At 42.6% G+C, this 18162-nt stretch overlaps 2 protein-coding genes across 7 annotated transcripts in view; one reads left to right on the top strand and one right to left on the bottom strand.

Annotated features, from left to right (window-relative positions):
- The window catches only part of pcdh15b (protocadherin-related 15b), a gene marked incomplete in the record, with an annotated part of 209215 nt that extends 198932 nt beyond the window's left edge, over positions 1-10283 (top strand). The window contains 2 exon segments of the mRNA XM_034214440.1: positions 4502-4631; positions 8565-10283. Coding sequence (XP_034070331.1) covers positions 4502-4631; positions 8565-9332 — 898 coding nt within the window.
- Positions 10284-11628: 1345 nt separating this feature from the next.
- plce1 (phospholipase C, epsilon 1) overlaps positions 11629-18162 on the bottom strand; it is an 88623-nt gene continuing 82089 nt past the window's right edge. For 4 of the 6 annotated variants that reach the window (XM_034214462.1, XM_034214464.1, XM_034214466.1 and 1 more), the window contains 6 exons: positions 17968-18096; positions 17679-17876; positions 17078-17266; positions 16737-16949; positions 15888-16077; positions 11629-14859 (listed from right to left, as the gene is read on the bottom strand). In XM_034214462.1, coding sequence (XP_034070353.1) covers positions 15913-16077; positions 16737-16949; positions 17078-17266; positions 17679-17876; positions 17968-18096 — 894 coding nt within the window. In that variant the 3' untranslated portion in view covers positions 11629-14859; positions 15888-15912. Of the gene's footprint in view, positions 14860-15887; positions 16078-16736; positions 16950-17077; positions 17267-17678; positions 17877-17967; positions 18097-18162 lie in introns of those variants that run through there. The other 2 variants (XR_004568735.1, XM_034214465.1) reach the window with 2 other exon arrangements.

Here is an 18162-nt window from a genome sequence, read left to right as displayed (position 1 = left end):
AGAGGCTGATTCAGGAGCACAGACACACTCACAACTATAAATGAACCAAAACTAAATTAATAAACAAGTTTCAGTGTTTTTTTCATATTGGAAAAGGTATGTTATTGGTTATGGCCATGATTTTATGATTATTGAAATGTATACAGTTCTGTTAAATATAGGTGTTTCCATAGATCTAGTCTCTTTATTTTCCCCTCAAAATGCACCAGATTGATGCATTTAACTCCAAAATAAAAAATAAAATCTTACCGGGGGGGGGCATGCCCCTGGACCCCTCTAGAGGATTTGAGGTCGACCCCCACTAAAAATCACATGGATAGGTTCCTAAATACATTAATAAATACATTTATTTTTTAAAATAGTAACCCATTTCCATATGTTCATGTGTGGGTAGTAGATTTAAACTATAGGGCTATCATTATGGACCCTGCCTGTACCTGTACCTGTTCGCTCTGCCATCGCGTGAAGGGTCTGCTAACAAGCGACCAACAGAAAGGTTAATGTTGTTGCACGTCACCTCAACCCCCCCCGCTACCACCACCCCCCCAAGGTATATTTCAGATCTGTGGGAAACACTGGCAGTTAATGGACCAGCACCAGAGGCATTCCCATACACACAGGCGTTGGAGCTGTTCTTCATGAAATCCCAGAAGGATGAAGTGCTCTGACAAACAGTGCCATCTTTGCGCAAAATGATTATACCGGAATGAAAAGTCAATAAATAATGTTGTTAAAACTTTTTTTTTTTTCGCGCACCCCCCCCCCCCCCCCTTGCCACCACCCGCCCAAGTATATTTCATATCTGTGGGAAACACTGCTACGCTATATGGAAAGGCCACCAAAAACTGGCCTGGCCTGGACGATAAAGGACGTTTAAACGGGGCTACCCGCTGCAATGGAAATGCGCTATAACATACCTTATTCTTACTCCGAGCACTACTTCTGGTCCTCTGTCGCTTCACACTTGCAGAGGGCGATTTCTCAACTGGCCGAACTGGTGTCCTGGTCGGTGATGACACCAGAAAGACCGATGGTACTGCATCTCCATTAAGTAATGGTTGTTCAATAAATCCCATGTTATGTTTTATCATACTCTCAGAGTAGTCGTCCGGAAACTTGAAATGTTCGCTGCATACATGCGCCTGTGGATCTTTCGGTTCGGGTCGGCCACATTTCGCTAGCCACTGCCTCCGAACGTACTTCCTACGCTTACCTTTTGGCAACAGATGGAACCGAGCATTCCGTGGATTGTTCCTATCAGAATTGTGGCAATGTTTCGCGATACAATGAGGCATATTTGAAGAGAGTAACTACAGTAAATAACATGAACATCAACGTGTCCTCGAAACCAAACGGGTTTCTATGGGTACTATGACTATGCTTGCACGTCATGGTACCATAGCACCTCCAAGGCGCTAAAAATAAAACTTCAAACATCGCACAATAAACTAGTCAGACTACTGCTTGACCTTTCATCTAGAACCCACCTCACCTCTGCCCACTTTGACAACCTAGGATGGCTTAGAGTAGACGACAGAGTACAGCTACTTGCAATGGGCCTGGTCTACAAGATCCACTACACCTCTATGGTACCCATGTACATGTCAAAATTCTTCCCAAAGGTCAAGGAATACCATGATCATAACACCAGAGGGAGCTCCACAAATCATGTGAAACCCAGATTTGGCACAAAAAAGGGGGAATACACGTTTCGCAATTATGCCACATCAAGGTGGAACGTTCTTCCCACAACTGTAAAGGAAAGTAAAACTATACTTACCTTCAACACCTCTCTTAAAGAGCACCTTCGGGGGAGAGCATCGCAAAACTGGCCCCGGTAATGGTACAAATCTCCACCTGTCGTTCAATGGACAGCTTCCCCCCCCCCATCTATGTATACTCGCATTTTAGACTCTGTTACTAACTGTATATCTGTAGACTTGGTATGTCTTAAATGTCCGGTTAGGATGTATTAGAACGAAATCTAAAATGAAAATTGTAAATAAGCAATCTGTATGTAAAAAAACCACCTGTATGTAAATTGTAAATAAGCCATCTGTATGTCAAATATGTCTTATATGTCTTAAATGACATGATGAATTGGAAATGGGGGACCCTGATGTAAACAAGACGAAAGTCTTTCTCTGGTCTGCATCCCCTTAACAATTGTATGTTTTGAGCTGTACTGTACTGTACCCAATATACAAGCTGTTAATAAACTTTTCAATCAATCAATCAAACGCATGGTTTACGTCACGTCCGGTAAAATGGCGCCGCCCACAGTGTTGATGTTATTTCGGTAATTAATCAGTTTAAAATCACTGATAATGTCATCGGATTAAAAAAAAAAAAAAAAAGACTGGCAGAGACTGGTCTGTTTTATCGGATGGTAATTATTTAAAAATGAGTGTCATGAGCATACCATTCCTTTAAGTATTTCTTATAGCTGCAGGGCATGCAAGCGAGCAAACACAAACAAGAACAAACAAACAAGTGAAATGAAGAATACAATTGAAATTGAACAATATAATATTGTGGTGTTCATCTTATAATTCAGTCTAGAGAATGCACCAGACAGCATCTAAGATCTGCACAAATCTAAATGTTCTAGGGGGAGGCCCCCAAACCCTTCGTGGGTCATTTCGTCCGCGCGCATTTTTCAGGGCAATCTCTATTGGGCTCAGGGCCATCTGCAAATTAGCTTAGATGGCCCACAGGGCCATCTCCCAAAATCCTTAATGTCATACTGTCCAACTTGTTTAAGGCTGAGAACAAGTTGTACGAAGACGTTTTTTGGGGTTTCACACTCAAATGTAACCAGATTCATGTTTCTGTGCATTTAAAACAAAGCTGCACCCATTAATCTTAGCTTAGCCTATAGCTGGAAAAGGGAGAAATGGCTATCTTCATCCAATAATTACAAATTCCACTCGCCAGTAAAGTAAAAGCGAGTTAGGATTTTGCTTGTTTTGTGCTGAACAATTTTTTCCTCACCAAGAATATATCCAATACTCTCATGGTTACAGCTTCATGTTTTTTTAGACAGAAGGTCAAGAGCAGCTCCTGACTCTTAGTCCCTGGGATGTGTTAAGCTCCAAAAACATTTGGTTTTACAAAAGCACTTTTCTATTCAGCCCCCTCTGTCTGGTAACTATTTCAATCCCTTTGCTTGTGTCGAAGCCCATGCTTTGATGGTTCACCGTTAAATTGACATTGTTCCTGTAAAATGAATGGTCTCAAAACTAAACTGAGTAATAATATTCTTTGTCATGTTTCAGCCGGTGGAATAATGTGTCTAGCTGTGACTGATCATTAAACAATCATTTAGCATTTGGACCCTTCTGGAACAAGCATGTGATCCAATTTGGTCCGGACACACACAGCTACAAAACACACCATGGAGTCTTGGCTGTGATGCCAGTCATTCTGGCAGCTTTGAACCGATTCTCAGTTTATGAGTGTCCCCTAGTGGAGACATGGACAAGGGGAAGGGTGAGAAGGAGTAGTAAAGGGAAGAGGAGAGGGGGAACAAGACCACTCTAAGCAAAGAGTTAGCCTTTTAGTAATTTGATTGTGTGCGCACTTCAGTTTGAGTCTGCGGGTTAATGACTGTGAAATCCCATGAGCACGTTTTAGCTGAATGTTAAGACTCATTACATCAGCCTGCGGAGGCAATACTGTACGCATCAACTGTACGCATCATAACTGCAACATTTATGACTCTTTTTTCTTTTACACACCTCCACATCCCCTTCTTCTCACCCACACACATACGTCATTCACTCTCCTCTTCCATTTTGTTATTACTCGTCTACTTATTGTAATGGGAGGGCAACTTCTCCCCCCCAGTTGACTGTGAGTGAGTGATTACACGAGAGAACTTTTCTGTACAACTCGGATTGAGCCAAACAACTTCCCGCTGATTTGTAACTTTAATCACACTGGGACATGTTTTGCAGAATAGCATTTGTTAAGATGTGTTGTTCCACTAGCTCCCAGAGTTTTGCTTCAAGGCACAGAGCCCAAGTGATGATGCACAACACAGTTTGTTTGGCCGGTAGATCCAGGCAGCGCATCTGGCAACAGAGAGACAAAAGGGAGGGACAATGGATACCAGTGTTTCTTTTCAAATGTCTTCTGACAACAAAGCTCAAACGTCAGGGCCGTCAAGTGTGTATTGCTTAAGTGGTTGTTCATAAGCGTTAGCCAAATGCCACCATTTTGTTTGTGAAGTCTTTCCTGTCTTAATTTCTGATTGACTGAAACAGTTTTACAACATTACAACTTCCATTTACTTATTTATTATATCTGTAGGCGTGACCTGTGGTGTGGATCATGTTTTCAGCAGTGCGTGTGTCTTGCTCAAGGACCTGTCATGGTTTTGGTGATTCACACGTTATTGTCTGTTCAAAAACTGAATTGACTGCCCTGCACGCTTCTTATTTATTCTTTGCTCATCTGTAATCCTCTGTCTTTTTGTTTTCTCCTTCCTTCTGTCCAGGTATGAGCTTCCTCAGTACGGCAGTCGCAGGAAACTGATTCCACCCTCCGGACTATACGATGAATACGGAGAAGTGGTAGTTGATGACGACGGCAGCTACTACTACAGCCCACAGGAGTCTGAAGGAGAGGTAAAGACAATGAGCTCCTGCAGAAGCACAACAGTAACCTCTAGATATTCACTAACACAGGATAGTGCCGGCACAAAGGCTGTGTGAAGAGGAGAAAGTGTATATCCCTGATATAATGAATGATTTTGCATGGTAGAATGTACACACTTTTCTAATAGAGACAGTAATGTTGTGAAAGTACTGTATGTATAGTTTAGGGAGAACAAAAAGCGTTCCTTTCTTGATCACTAACACGTTCTCCAAGACATTATCACTCTGATAGACTGTTAGGCCTCATTTCCACTGCATGGTTCAACTCCTATTTCATTTCCACTGCAAATAATACCTCATCAGGTTCACCATACAAAACTGCTGTGATATCATCACCAACGTGATACTCGCTGAATCCTTTCATTGCCCACCAGACAGAGGAGCGTCAGAACTTTGTCAATTGTATTGTTTGCAAAGTGTCTTTTTGAAAATCTAGTTCAAATTAATAAAAACACTTCTGTAATAACTGACGGTAGCTTCGCTATTAAAACAAATTGCCGGGTTTAGGCGGGAGTGGGCTATGTTTAAACGCCACCTTGTAGAATCGGCTCAGCTGAACAAAAATGTACCAGGTGACAAAAAAATGTGCCAATAAGAAACCAAACAAAGTATATCCAAGCCGTGCCATGCAGTGGAAATAAGGTATTACTGCTTTGATGGTTGGGACACGAACATTTGTCAATTCAAATGACTTGCTGAGTGTTCATTCAGAAGATTTTGCCGTTTGAATGACTCATGTTGTTCCTTTCCTAAATGTTCTTCATTTGGTTTTGGACTAATATCATGACGACAGGTGAGGAGACACATTCAAGGAGGTAGATTATTCCAACACCCTGCCTACCTCCAGCCACGTCCTCCAACATCTCACGGGTCACCAAGAAAGACCCCAATAGCCCCAGGAGCTGAGGGCGACAAACACCAACCGTCAGAGGGGGGTACACCCACAAACGAAAAGCCTAAGAGCTCAAGTGCAGCCGCCAGGTTCAAGGCTGTGATGAAGGTGGGCAATCTGCTGTCCTCTGGTAGTAAAACATCTGGACAACCCCCTGCCATCCACCCGCCCTGGAACAAAGCCAGAGTCAGACCGGTGGAAGACGGGGAAGGATGTAGAAATGAGGAAAGAAATGGGGAAAGAGTGGGAACAGGATTTGAGCGAGGGGGAGGAAGAGATGCAGCAACAGGAAGAGGGAGAGAGAGAGGAGGAATGGAAACATGTGGAAGGAGCAACAGAGGTGGCGTGATGAACAATGGCATGAGAAATGCTGAAGGCGTCAGGCCAGAGAACAGGCCAGAGCTCCCTGGCCACTTTTCCAGCATGGATGGCAGCATGGTCATCAATGGGAGTTATTTCCAGTCGTTCGGTGAAGCCAGAAAACCCCCACCAGTGAAACAAAAGCTGAGCGAGGCCCTGAGTCTTATCTCCCTCACCAGAAGGCTCCAGGGACCCGCCAGGGTGGGAGACGAACAGTGGAGCGATGTCAAAAGCTGGGAAAGAGGGGAAAGGAAGAGTAGGAAGATGAATGGCTCCATAGGAAATGTGAGTGTTTCGGCATCGGTGTCAGAGAGAGCCATGGGGGAGGAGAGGAGGAGGTGGGAGGGCGAGGTGGGAGAGCTGAATCGTTCCTCTGAGAGGTGGGAGAGGGAAAAACGATTTCACGACTGTGATTCAGAAACAGGAAGTGGCAGCAAAGAGTCTCCATCAGAATATAGTCCCTCCGACGCGAGCAGCCCCACCTCTTCAGTTACAGCCGAGCACAGCAAGAACGAATCTGACGCAGAAACAGAGAAGGGAACTGATCTGGAGTCAGAGAGTGGGAGCCAGCAGGGGGGAGGGTGGGAGTCAGGGTTGGAGAGTGAAGATGAAAGGAAAGAGTTAAGCAGAAAACGCTCAAAAGGTAGTTCTAGTACCTCTACGAGAAGCAGTGTTGGTGGTAAGAGAAGAAGAAGAAGTGCCAATTTAAAGAGCAAAAGTAGACAGCGAGAGAGAAGCAGCAGTGACTCTCAAAGATCAAGATGTGCAGGCTCTTCAGCTTCTAGTTCGAGGCCCAAAACGTCAAGACACTCCCGTTCCTCACATGACACAATAGAAGAAGAGAACGAGGAAGATGAGGAATCAGCAGAGGAGGAGCATAAAGGAGGGAAAAGCGCTGGATCACGAAAATCCTCCACGAGCAGGCACAACGTCCAATCAGACATCAGCGCCGGTTTGATGGACACCTCCGATGACTTGTCACCCATCATCGAGGACACAGAGGAGGAGAAGAGCAGCGGCCACGGCGAAGGAGGAGACGAGGAAGAGGGAAAGGGGGATTCTGAAAATGAGCCCACAGATTGAAATGCAGATGAGGCCTCAGCCCCTCCGCAGATTACATTCTTTGCCACTGAGTAAGATCTTGTTGAGAATGCCTGGTGTGCAGTCATTACCTGTGTGGAATCTATTACTATAATCTCTCTTTTCCTCGTTTGCTGTGATTTACATCCACAGGCGTTTAAATAAGAGTCTCTCTTATTGTTGCTCTTGAATCCTTTTTTTCCAATCAGACGTTCCTCCTCTCCCTCCTTCTCTGATAGAAGTGGTTGGTTTACTTCCGTAGATTTCATTTCCCTTTTGTGAACGCTCAACTTCCTGCTGCTCTTTTCTCTGACGCTGTGGCTGAAAGGTTGTTATTCACCGACCTCTTTGTTCCACCGAGCTTCTTACATGAGTAATTTCTTCTTCTGTGTCCATCATTCTCCCTGTATCAGTGAGTTCTTCCAATACCTGTTATCAGCAGGAAGGAGAACATACTGTCTTTTCTTTGTAAGGATGATCATGTTCTTTCTACCTTGCTCTCTGGGTTAAATGGAAAAACTGAGTGTCAATCTGAGAAGTTATTTACTTGGCAGACATTTTCTTCTTCCACAATGTGCACTGCAGTGTTTGCTCTGACCTAACACAGAGATGGCATAGTGCTTTATGTTACAAGGAGAAACATTGCAGATATAAGTGTTCCCTCATTTTAAATATTTCCTTCAAAAATGACAAGCACTGCTTTGAATCGCTTTCCCACCAAGGAAAACATTCTGACCTTTTTTGCTGTGACGTGTGTTTGCAGTGTGAGTGAACTTTAACACTCTTTTCAAATCGATACTTTTTTTATTTTAAAGGACAAACATCTCAAAATTAAAATTGTCACGGATTATATTTTGACTTATGACCTTAACATTAGTTGAAGAAGTTGCCCTGATCCACAGTGGTACAAATTATGTTTTGTACTCTTTCTTTAAGGTCACCTATTATGCAAAATCCACTTTTCGTGTCTTTCATACATAAACATGTGTCCCCTCTGTGGAAAGAGATTCTGAACGTTTCTGGAAAAAAGATTCTCTCACTTTTCGTCCTGATCCATTTCTATAAAAACCTGTCTGAAAATGAGCTGATCAGATTTTGGCCACTTTATGATGTCATAACGATTTTTTGGCTTGTGTAACCATTAGCCAATCAGCAACCAAGGTAACCCCCCCCCCCCTCCTTATCACCTGAATCTCCTCCTAGAGCACCATTGAGTTCTTTGTAACCAAATATCTCTCAGAGGGGCGTGGGGAGGGGCTCCTTATTTTCATCTAAAGTAACAGACAGAGAATCAGCACTTTTGAAACAGGGCTGAAACAGAGGGGATTATGGGATGCTACAATGATCTGTTTGGTATTTGGAGTCAAACACTTCAGAGACATGTTTTGTATATATCCGAGACCTATAATATATTGATAAAAAAAGTATAATAGGGGACCTTTAAAAAAAAAAAAAAAAAATTCTCCAACATTTTCGCCATGTACACTAAAAGAAAACGCCCGAAAGACTCTTTTGTTGGATTAAATTCAGTGGACAGTATTCTGACATTTGTTATCTTTCTGTTTTTCCAGCCGGGCAACAGAAAGCGTCGGATCAAGTTGGTGGTGGACCGGGAATATGAGACCAGCTCCACCGGAGAGGAAAGCCTGCCGGAGACGCAGCGCAGCCGCCTCCCCCCCACCCTCAACAGCCACAGCAACGTGAACGGCAGCATCTACTTGGCCCAGAACGGCTCCATCATCCGCACCCGCCGCACAGTGAACGCCACATGTACCACACACACGCACAGCACCACCATGAACAACAACCTCAAAATCCCCTCGCCCGTCTTCAGCTCACGGCTGGCCAAGCACTTTAAAAAATTGGACAAAATGGCCGCCACACTAGAGGAGAGAGTTCCCCTGAACAACCCCCTATCACCAGCGGACAGCGGGGGCAACACGCTGCGCACTTTCCAAAGCTCGGGGATGATCGCCTCGGCAACGGCCACTTCCTCTTTCTCTAACACTGACAACAATAAGACGCTGAGTACGTTTAACACCCGGCAATCCAGCGCTTCGTTAGGATCCAGCACAAGCAACACGGGCCCCGACAGCGTGGAGTCTAAGTCAAACCTGCTCAGAGAGGCTCAGAGCGGCAGGGAGACGCCTCAGGGCCCGGGGGGGAGAGAGGAGCTGGGAGAAGGGGAGAGAGAGACGCAGGTGGACGTCTGTAGTGACGACGCTGGGCTGGTTGTGGGGGAGCCGCTGGAGTGTCCGAGTGACAGAACGCTGTCTGACGAGGAGGAGTTGTGGATGGGCCCGTGGAACAGCCTTCACATACCCATGACTAAACTCTGATTGAACCACTGTGCTCGCTCCTTATTGCTAAGATCATTAAAGACATTGTTTCTGTTCATTAGTCGTGGAACTAATGGGGATGCTCCAATCCAATTTAATCTAATTATCAGATCAGCTAAAAAGGTGAATTAGCACATCCTGGGGTTTAAAGTGAATTGTACTAAGAAGTAAGATTCATAACATATCAACTTAAAGATTTCATTTTTATTTATTTTTAAGGAAGAGTGAGTAGGATTTAGTGGCATCTAGTGGTGAGGCTGCTTACCCCTCTCTTTGCAAGCATGTTGGAGAACTACGGTGGCCTTCAGGTAAAAATGTGAAATGACTTCTCAGGTGCCAGAAACGGTCCGTTCTGGGCTTCTGTAGAAACATGGCGGTGTAACGCGGCAGACCTGCTCCCTGTGTAGATATGAAGGGCTCATTCTAAGATGACGGGAAAAAAACAATGATTCTTTTTTTCAAGTGATATTGACATTTCTACCAACACATCACGTAAACCTACAAACTCGACCTCTAAATTCAGACAAAAATAAATCTAAATGACCAATTAGTCAGCATCTGATTTACTTTTTGCCAGGTAACTAATTAAAACATCTTGTTTCTTAACTCAAATTCCCATTCAGAGCATCCCTTAAAGACACATGATCTAAGAGCTGCCACACCTTTGGACAACTGGACCTAGATTGAAAGGACTTTTTAATATTTCTACTTTTTAAGAGATAATGAAAGAAACTTGAGGAAGAGATCTTTGAACTTTGTATGGCCCTTTAACCGATTGGTGTCTGTATAGAAGCGCACTTGTTTCATTCAGGATTACAGCGACTCATCTTGAATATGTCTGACACTTTGCATTGACACGTGAAGTCTTGTATTGTTCAGAATTGCCTTTTTATCCTTGTCAAGTTGCTTGGCAAACTTTATCCAAATAAAAGACTATTTCATCCATTGAAACGTGGAGTTTGGCTAACTTGGTGATGTGTCTACTATATCTAGAAGTAACCAGAGATAGCTGTGCTAAAATAAGGCTTTCTTAAGGTCTAATGAAGTGTATGGATTAATGGGTGTTTTAACACTTTTTACACTTTCTCACAAAGAGTCAAGTGAGAACATTGATGGCGCTCTGAGAGACTACCTCTCGGCATAATTACAATTTAAAGTGTCACATTAAAAAAAGCGAGAATATCCCAATTTTGAGTCTCATCAAAAGTGTTCCTGTTTAGCTTAAAGAGTTTATTTTAAATCGCCTAATCCCACTAAGAGATTCTCTGTAAGGAGCAGGTGGATCATTCTCCCTCATAAAAGTTCATCATCATAAAGGTGGGAGAACTTTTTAATTGTGAACCACATTACAGTGAATTATGTCATTTGAAGTCTGGAAGAAGCTGGACCATTAAGCTGCAAAATGACCAGTTTTAACTCTCACATTTAATTTGCTGACTGCATAATTTCGCACTAAGGAACCCAACAGAGGGTGCCACATTATCGGTGGTGATATTTAAACCCGAGTGCTTCTTATTAGCCGGAATTAGCAGACTGTACAGAGGAGCAATATTTTAAACAGTTTCTGGAAGAAAGGGCACGCCTGAGCCGCCGTTACTGATTCAACTAAATGAGCTGATTATGTCCCTGACTTCTGAGTCGACTTCGTTGTGAGAGGAGAAGGCGAACATGGCTCATTAACGTGAAACATGAATAGATATGATTGGTGGCTGAAATTATGTTGGAAAGGGTATTTCTGATTTATCATGTATGTTTTAGTCCAAATGTTTTACAAAGTTTTCTTTTCTTCTTTAGTTTGAGGAAGTGATCGCAGGGCGTCAATCATTCACGGCAAAAACTAATAAGAAGCATGTAAATACTGTTGTAGTTGTACATTTACTAAAGAACTGTATTGTATCATGAATTTGTCTATAAGGATTACTGTTTTCTGTTACTAGAAAAAATACATGCATTTCCTGGAGACTTATCCTAACCATAACCAACACATGCCTAACCCTAACCATAACCAACACATGCCTAACCCTAACCATAACCAACACATGCCTAACCCTAACTCTTACCCTAACCAAGTCTTCACCCTAAAATGAATGATACCCCTCCATTATGTCCCCATAAGGGAGGCGAGTCCCCACACGTGACTGTGTAAACAGATGTAGGCCCCCACAAGGATAGTAATGCTAGCACGCACACACACACACACACACACACACACAACACACACACACACACACACACACACACACACACACACACACACACACACACACACACACACACACACACACACACACAGCAGCAGTAAGATATGTATTTTTATTGTGATCCTGCTAAATGACAATTACACCATTTCTCATACATTTAAAAATTCAAGTAAATAGACAAATGTTCACTTGTACACATCATAACATGAATAGTGAATGTTAAAGGGTATACTGCACATCTTATGAAACAACAGAGTGCTAATAATGAAACACATGTCATAATCAGCGGATACAACGAATACAGCAAAATGGGTATTTATTATCCAAATAATAACAGGACAAATTGTCGGCTTTATCCACATTTCTGAAAACTCACGAAATAAAAGTAATTAAAAGACGCTGCTGTGTGCTGCAGAATAATATATCAGGCGTATGAATACTATACTGAATATTTGACACAAAGTAAAATACTTCTCTAGTCTCTAAATAAGTTTGAGTAAAGTCAGGGCAGTGGAGAATTAATCCTCTCACATATTCAAATAAATAAAAAACTACTTACAAGAAAATACACAAACAACAGATAACCGCCAACCAGGGCTTCACATTAAAATAAATAACATCCAAACACACATTTGTCTCAGGTTCAACACATTAAGAAATGTTACATTCAGAAATGAGGTCTACATGTTAGAAAGAAGGGAGAAACAGAAAATGTCCCTCTCTGTTTAAAGTCAGTGTGGTTTTCACATAGTTATATAAGCAGTTGCTAGTTATCACACGTTTAGAGTTGTGGTTTCTTGGATCACAATTTAAATCTAGATTTAGATCACGGTTACTTTACCACTGATAACAGGTAAGCTTTGTGTGTGGATAAACAAATCAAGAAAAGGAGTTACGAACCAGGGGTAGAACTTATTGCACTAACATTGAACATCATTACTTGGCAGTCTTATTTAAAGACAGATGAAAGTCGAAGGACACACATTATTTTTGCGGAGCATGGTTGATAAAAAACATTTTCTATAGAATTATACTTGGTGTCGTTCATGTCAGAAGAAGTGTTGGTTTGTGTGTTAAAAAGAGTCATTCTTAACCCCAAATTATTTTTGAGTTAACACCACACACAACTACAGATCTAATGAAGGACATGTGTCCAAATAATGTTGGATAAGGATTTTTGGGTCTGTTTTCTTATCTTCGCTTACTAAACAGTGCGTCGATATATTGTTGGGCTCCTCAAGGATCTACATGACAACGCTAGAAGGAATACTTATGTATTAATATCTGAATGCCAATTAAAACAATACTTTAAAAAAAGGGTAATTCACACTTAGAAATATGGAAATGTTAAATATCAAAACATAAAAAAGGCCCCAAGTTAATCAAGTTTAAGTAAACATTCTGAAATGAGCAGTAGAAATAGAGAAATAAAGAAAAGTCTAACATCATTATGGACAATCTATCAATACTACTCATCTATAAAGATATTGCATTTCAAATAAATCTAAAGTCAAATGTAATTTCATCTGTTTTTTTAGAATATTTTTGTTTGGGGAATTTTACAGTTGGGCATAAACATTTGAGTTCGACAAAAACAATCCAAACAATTATCTCATGCTTTCCTCAAATCTAAATCTGTAACTGGGCCAAACTTGTTTGACCACCTCACAACAATCAAGTCTCTCTTTTTCAGACAGATGAAGAAAAACACGGAAATTGACAGCAAAAGGAAAAATGTGCAAAATATTGTTTTAAGAAGATCTGGCTGTGTTTCTGGAAACGATCTTAAAGCTATTATCATTATTCCCAACAGAAAGAGGAGTGATTTATTAGTTTGAAGCTTTTTAACTCGTGAAACCAGTGAACATGTTAACGAAGACAGATTTGTAATCCTATATTAGAAAAGGTAATCAGATCATTTTATCAAAAAGTATTGCATGGCCACTTTTGTTAAGACAACAATGTTTTCGGAGGATGTTTGTAGCATTACTTAATGAACTTGTATGTGTTCTATTGGCAAAGACGCCATAATTAATAGTGGACAATGATAACAGAATTAAAATGCTTTGTGAAACCAGCCAGATATACAACTACACAATGAATTCATTAACTGTAGGGCAGTGTTGCAACATTTGAAGGCACAGCAGAAGGGCAAATTCATAAACAAAGTGATAAGGGATGGTTTCACATTTGCCCTGCACACATTAATGTTGCATACTGCCTTGAAATGCTGTCCACGTATCGTCACCTTCCGGGCAGCGACAGAAGTGTCCAAGAAATCGCCCAAAGCACTGCTTCTTCACAGAATACCTGAGCATGTCACTGCTGTATCCTGTGAGCGCTGCCCGACCATGTGCCCTTACAGTACTGTGAAACTGGAACAGTACGAAATAACCAAACAAGCCAGCTGTTCAGCCTCCTTCACAACGCCCTCAGAAAAAAGAGCTCATACCTGAGAAAGAGAGAAGAATACTTTGAAAACCTCTTCAGCCTTCCACATCTCTCTTTCTGTACATGCCTCTGTGCTTCATTTGTGCGATACGAGCAGAGGGGGAACCAATAGTAAACCTTCTTGGAACCAAACAAAGTCATCCAATAGCAAACTGTGCTAGGACACCATCCGTCTCTCTAAACTCATTCAATCCAGAGGATATTTGCAGGCCACCTTCATCTCTTATGGTGTCATTTTTTGGGAGATAAAAACTGGCACTCGTTCCTCTTTATCCTTCAAGTGTGACTCAGGGAAGTGCTTCCTTTTCATCTGTGAGAAAAGGAATACTTTGAGACCCTGATCACACGCTGTATGACTTCAATAAGAGCAGCTGCCTCTGGTTCTCCGCCTCTCTGTGGAGCCGCTCCACAACCAATAAACCAAAAGAGCTTCCTGCCCCCCCCCCCCCCCCCTCACTGCTTCAAAGTGACGCTGGGTTAACTCCTGCCTGACCAAGCGAAGGGGCTGAGAGTCTGAATCACGTCCTTAACATGCTCAACTAACAAGAGGAAGCATCAGACGTAGACTCCTACGAGAGGAGCGTATCCCACAATCCCACAGTGTGTCGGACGGCTTTTTTTTTTTTTTTTTTAAAAGGAGTATCCTCCAAATGTAGAAGTAGTCAACCAAAGTCTCTCTCATCATTTCAGGATCTTCCAGTTCCTGAGCAGGTGGAGCTTCCAGGTGGAGGGGGTCAGAGAGGGGGTGGGCAGGTGGAGCTGCTCCCTAAAGGAGGAGGAGGAGGAGGAGGAAGAAGAGGTCTGGAGGAACCTTCCTGCCCCCACCCGGCCCTCTGCCACCCACACCTTCAGCCCTGCAGCTGCAGACAGACACCCTGCAGAGGAGCACAGATGAAAGACCCTCAGTAACATAATGAATGCTTCCATACTGCAGAGTGAGACAGCTGTTCAAAACAACAGATGACATTTGATGGAAATGTAATGTCAAACGTTACAACATAACACTAACATTGCAATGCACACAAGTTGAGATTTGTTATCTCTCTACACAATATGTATGTTAATGATAAGTATTTCAATCTTGAGCATTTTCTTTCCAGATATATCTACAGTAACTGCCCGTCCACACTACAGCTTCAAAAAAAGCTTGGAGCTGGGCGTGTCTGAAGCTCGACCAACAACCAATCACATGAATCTCCCGCCCCTGACACACAAGCAGCGGTTTGATTGGCTAGAGCTTGTACTGGCATATGATTTGATTGGCTGACGCTTCCACCGAAAGCTTCAGAAGCTTCAAAAGTTGAACATTGCTCAACTTTTGCAGCGTGAAACGCCAGGAAAGCTCCGCTCTGCTTCCCACAATGCAGTTCGGCGAAAAGTGACGTCACCCCATTCAAAGTGAATGGGCAGACGCGTTGGAAACCGTTTTTGAAGCTGTGGAAGCTGTAGTGTGGACGGGCCGTAATACATTTGCACTAGAATCATCTAGACTTTTTCCACACACATTTTTGACACTGCTTTGTTTGACTCAGCATAGTAGGACGAATCTAATGAACGTCTGTATGTTCGAGAAAGATTTTGTAATATAAAAAGAACAAGATTTTAAGGTTGGGTAGGATCCTGAATCAGGTGTATGCCGTCTAAATAATACCAACATTACACAAACTTCATTCAGATCCCTAATGCGGGAAAAAATGACATCATGACTATCATTTTTTTTTTTTGTGAGAAGAAAAGTGACTTTACATGCGTTACCAACACTTCAATTGAATCCCCAAATGTAACCCTAATCCTGTAGCAACACACGTCACAATCCACATCACCTGCTCCGCCAATCTGTACTGATGAATGCAACGTTCGAATGCTCCTTTAGTGATGTTAGGTGTTAGACAACATACGGTACCTCATGCACAGACCGCAGCCGAGCCTCACTCCTGCAGCTCGGTCAGAGCCACACAGCATGCCGCTCTATCATCCTTACTCTGCGCCGGGCCGTCCACCCCCCCGCCTGTCGTCATGCTGCGGCTGCGGCTGGTCAGCTTCTTCAGCTCGCTGGCGAAGGAAATGACTTTCTTTTTGTCTTCCCGCACCACCTGGGAGCAAAGAAACACGAATGTTACTGCAAATACAGACAGAATGTAGAGAAATGTGCATGTGAGTATTCTTCTACTAAACATGTAATACTTGTTGCCTCCTGTTTGATTGTGTGTTTTGTACTTTGAATAACTGCTGGTGTCGTATCCTGTCAATCATTCTTTCTGCGGTCATTATTTAAAGAGATGAATTGACATGCTTCAAATATTAAACTTGTATTTATTGAGGCAGCTCATATGAACATTCTAACTTACAAACATGTCAGCACAAAATGCCTCAAGTATAAAACAGCAAGAAATAAATGAAATAAATACTGACAGACAAAATATAAAAACATCATATATATAATAGTTATGTAACACAATTAACAGATAAACAAACACTTTACAGTAAATCACAAAATCAAAAGCAGTTCAAACAAGCGGAGCAGCATTAGGTTCAAAAGCACATACAAGCCATCATGCAGGTGTGAAAATACAACATGGCGGAGTTGAGATGAGAATGAGCAGCATGTTAGTGGAACAGTAAAAGTTCCTGAGAGCACATACAAAGTAAAACATGGGAGTGACGTAATTCACAAACACATGAAATGAGAACATGGAAAATAAGCACTAAAAGGTCTCTATCGCAGGAAATAGGTCAGCATGTTTAGAGCTACCTGCTCTTTGAATTTCAGAATGAACTTTCCCGCGCCCCTCCAGCGGCTCTGAGCCTGGTAGACACACTCGTGATCCAGCAGCACCCGCTGCAGGGGCTTGGACGTGGAGGACTTCTTAGAGCCGGCGTCCTTCGTCACTTCCTCCATCAGGACGTAGTCACAGGGGTTGGGATTAGCTAGGATAGTGTAGGAGTACTTGGCTTTTGACAGAGTCTAGACGGATAGATACATGGTATGAGAAACAAGTTAAGCCACTTTAGGGTTAGTGTGCAAATCTTGAAAGTTTAGAATCCTTAAAACAGCTGTCATGGTCTCATCAGGTGCTTTTTGACTCTCCTCACCTGCTGTATGATGTCCTGAGCAGTGCTGTAGCGTGGAGCTTTGATCACAGTGTGCGGCTGCTCTGGTGAAACTTCATGGACCTGGACGAAGAACATATCTTCCTCCAATGCTCCTCCTCCTGACCCATCTCTACCTCCCACTGTCACCTCCTCCTCTCCCTCCAGCACAGAGTTCTTCTCATTCAAGTTCTGCAAGAAAAATAATGCGCAGCAACATCAATATGTGGCAGAATCCCAGATTGAAACCAGAGTCACATGCAAATTAACTAAATGCAGCTACCTCAAATGAACCTCCTCCCTTTAAGAACAGTGTGCCTTTATTTCAATGCATTATAACTTATATAAGACAACCACAAGAGGGAGCCATAGTCTGCACTAAAAAGTGTGTATTGGCTGCTTTTGTGGTGGTTATATGATAAATGTAACGACAGTCAGTGGGTGAATATTAACATAAACACAGATTAAATTGTTTTATATTATTCAACAGATACGATTCAACCCTGAAATGATTTAATACACTCAACCCATGTAAGAAATTGCTTTTTTTTGCAGATAATAACCACTGAGATCAGTTTTATACAGAGTTTGAGTCTGTGTGTACCTCCTCTCTTGTTCTGAGGCAGATCCTCCCCACATATCCCTCCTCAGAGTTCCAGCTGGAGACCAGTCGGACCACCTCCTCCTCCGGGGCCAGAGCACGGTGCTGAGCACAGCGCTTCACCTCGCTGCGCTCCTTCAACAGAGGAACCTTCTCCTCGCACAGGAAGTACTCGGAGGGGTTTCCAGAAGACGCTACAACCTGCGTAAGGAAGTATGACACGACATGGCAAATGAAAAATTGCAAAAGAAATCTGCTGCTACAATCACCACTTCACTTCTGAAATACTAACCGTGTCCAGCAGCTGTTTGGCGGTGGTCTGCTCTGTCACAGAGAACACGGTGAAGAGTTCAGGGCCAGGAGCTGCGTACACCGTCACCCTGTGCTGCTGCGACGCATGTTTCTCCTCTGAACTGAACAGCTGTGAGGAGAGCAGCATGTTATTATAAACACACTGTGTCATATTACTGCTTCAGCGGACAGCCTT

The sequence above is a fragment of the Gymnodraco acuticeps genome, unplaced genomic scaffold (assembly GCF_902827175.1).
Source record: "Gymnodraco acuticeps unplaced genomic scaffold, fGymAcu1.1, whole genome shotgun sequence".
Classification (NCBI taxonomy): Eukaryota; Metazoa; Chordata; class Actinopteri; order Perciformes; family Bathydraconidae; genus Gymnodraco; species Gymnodraco acuticeps.
Note: the sequence above shows the minus strand (reverse complement) of the source record. Positions and strands in the feature narration are given on the sequence as shown.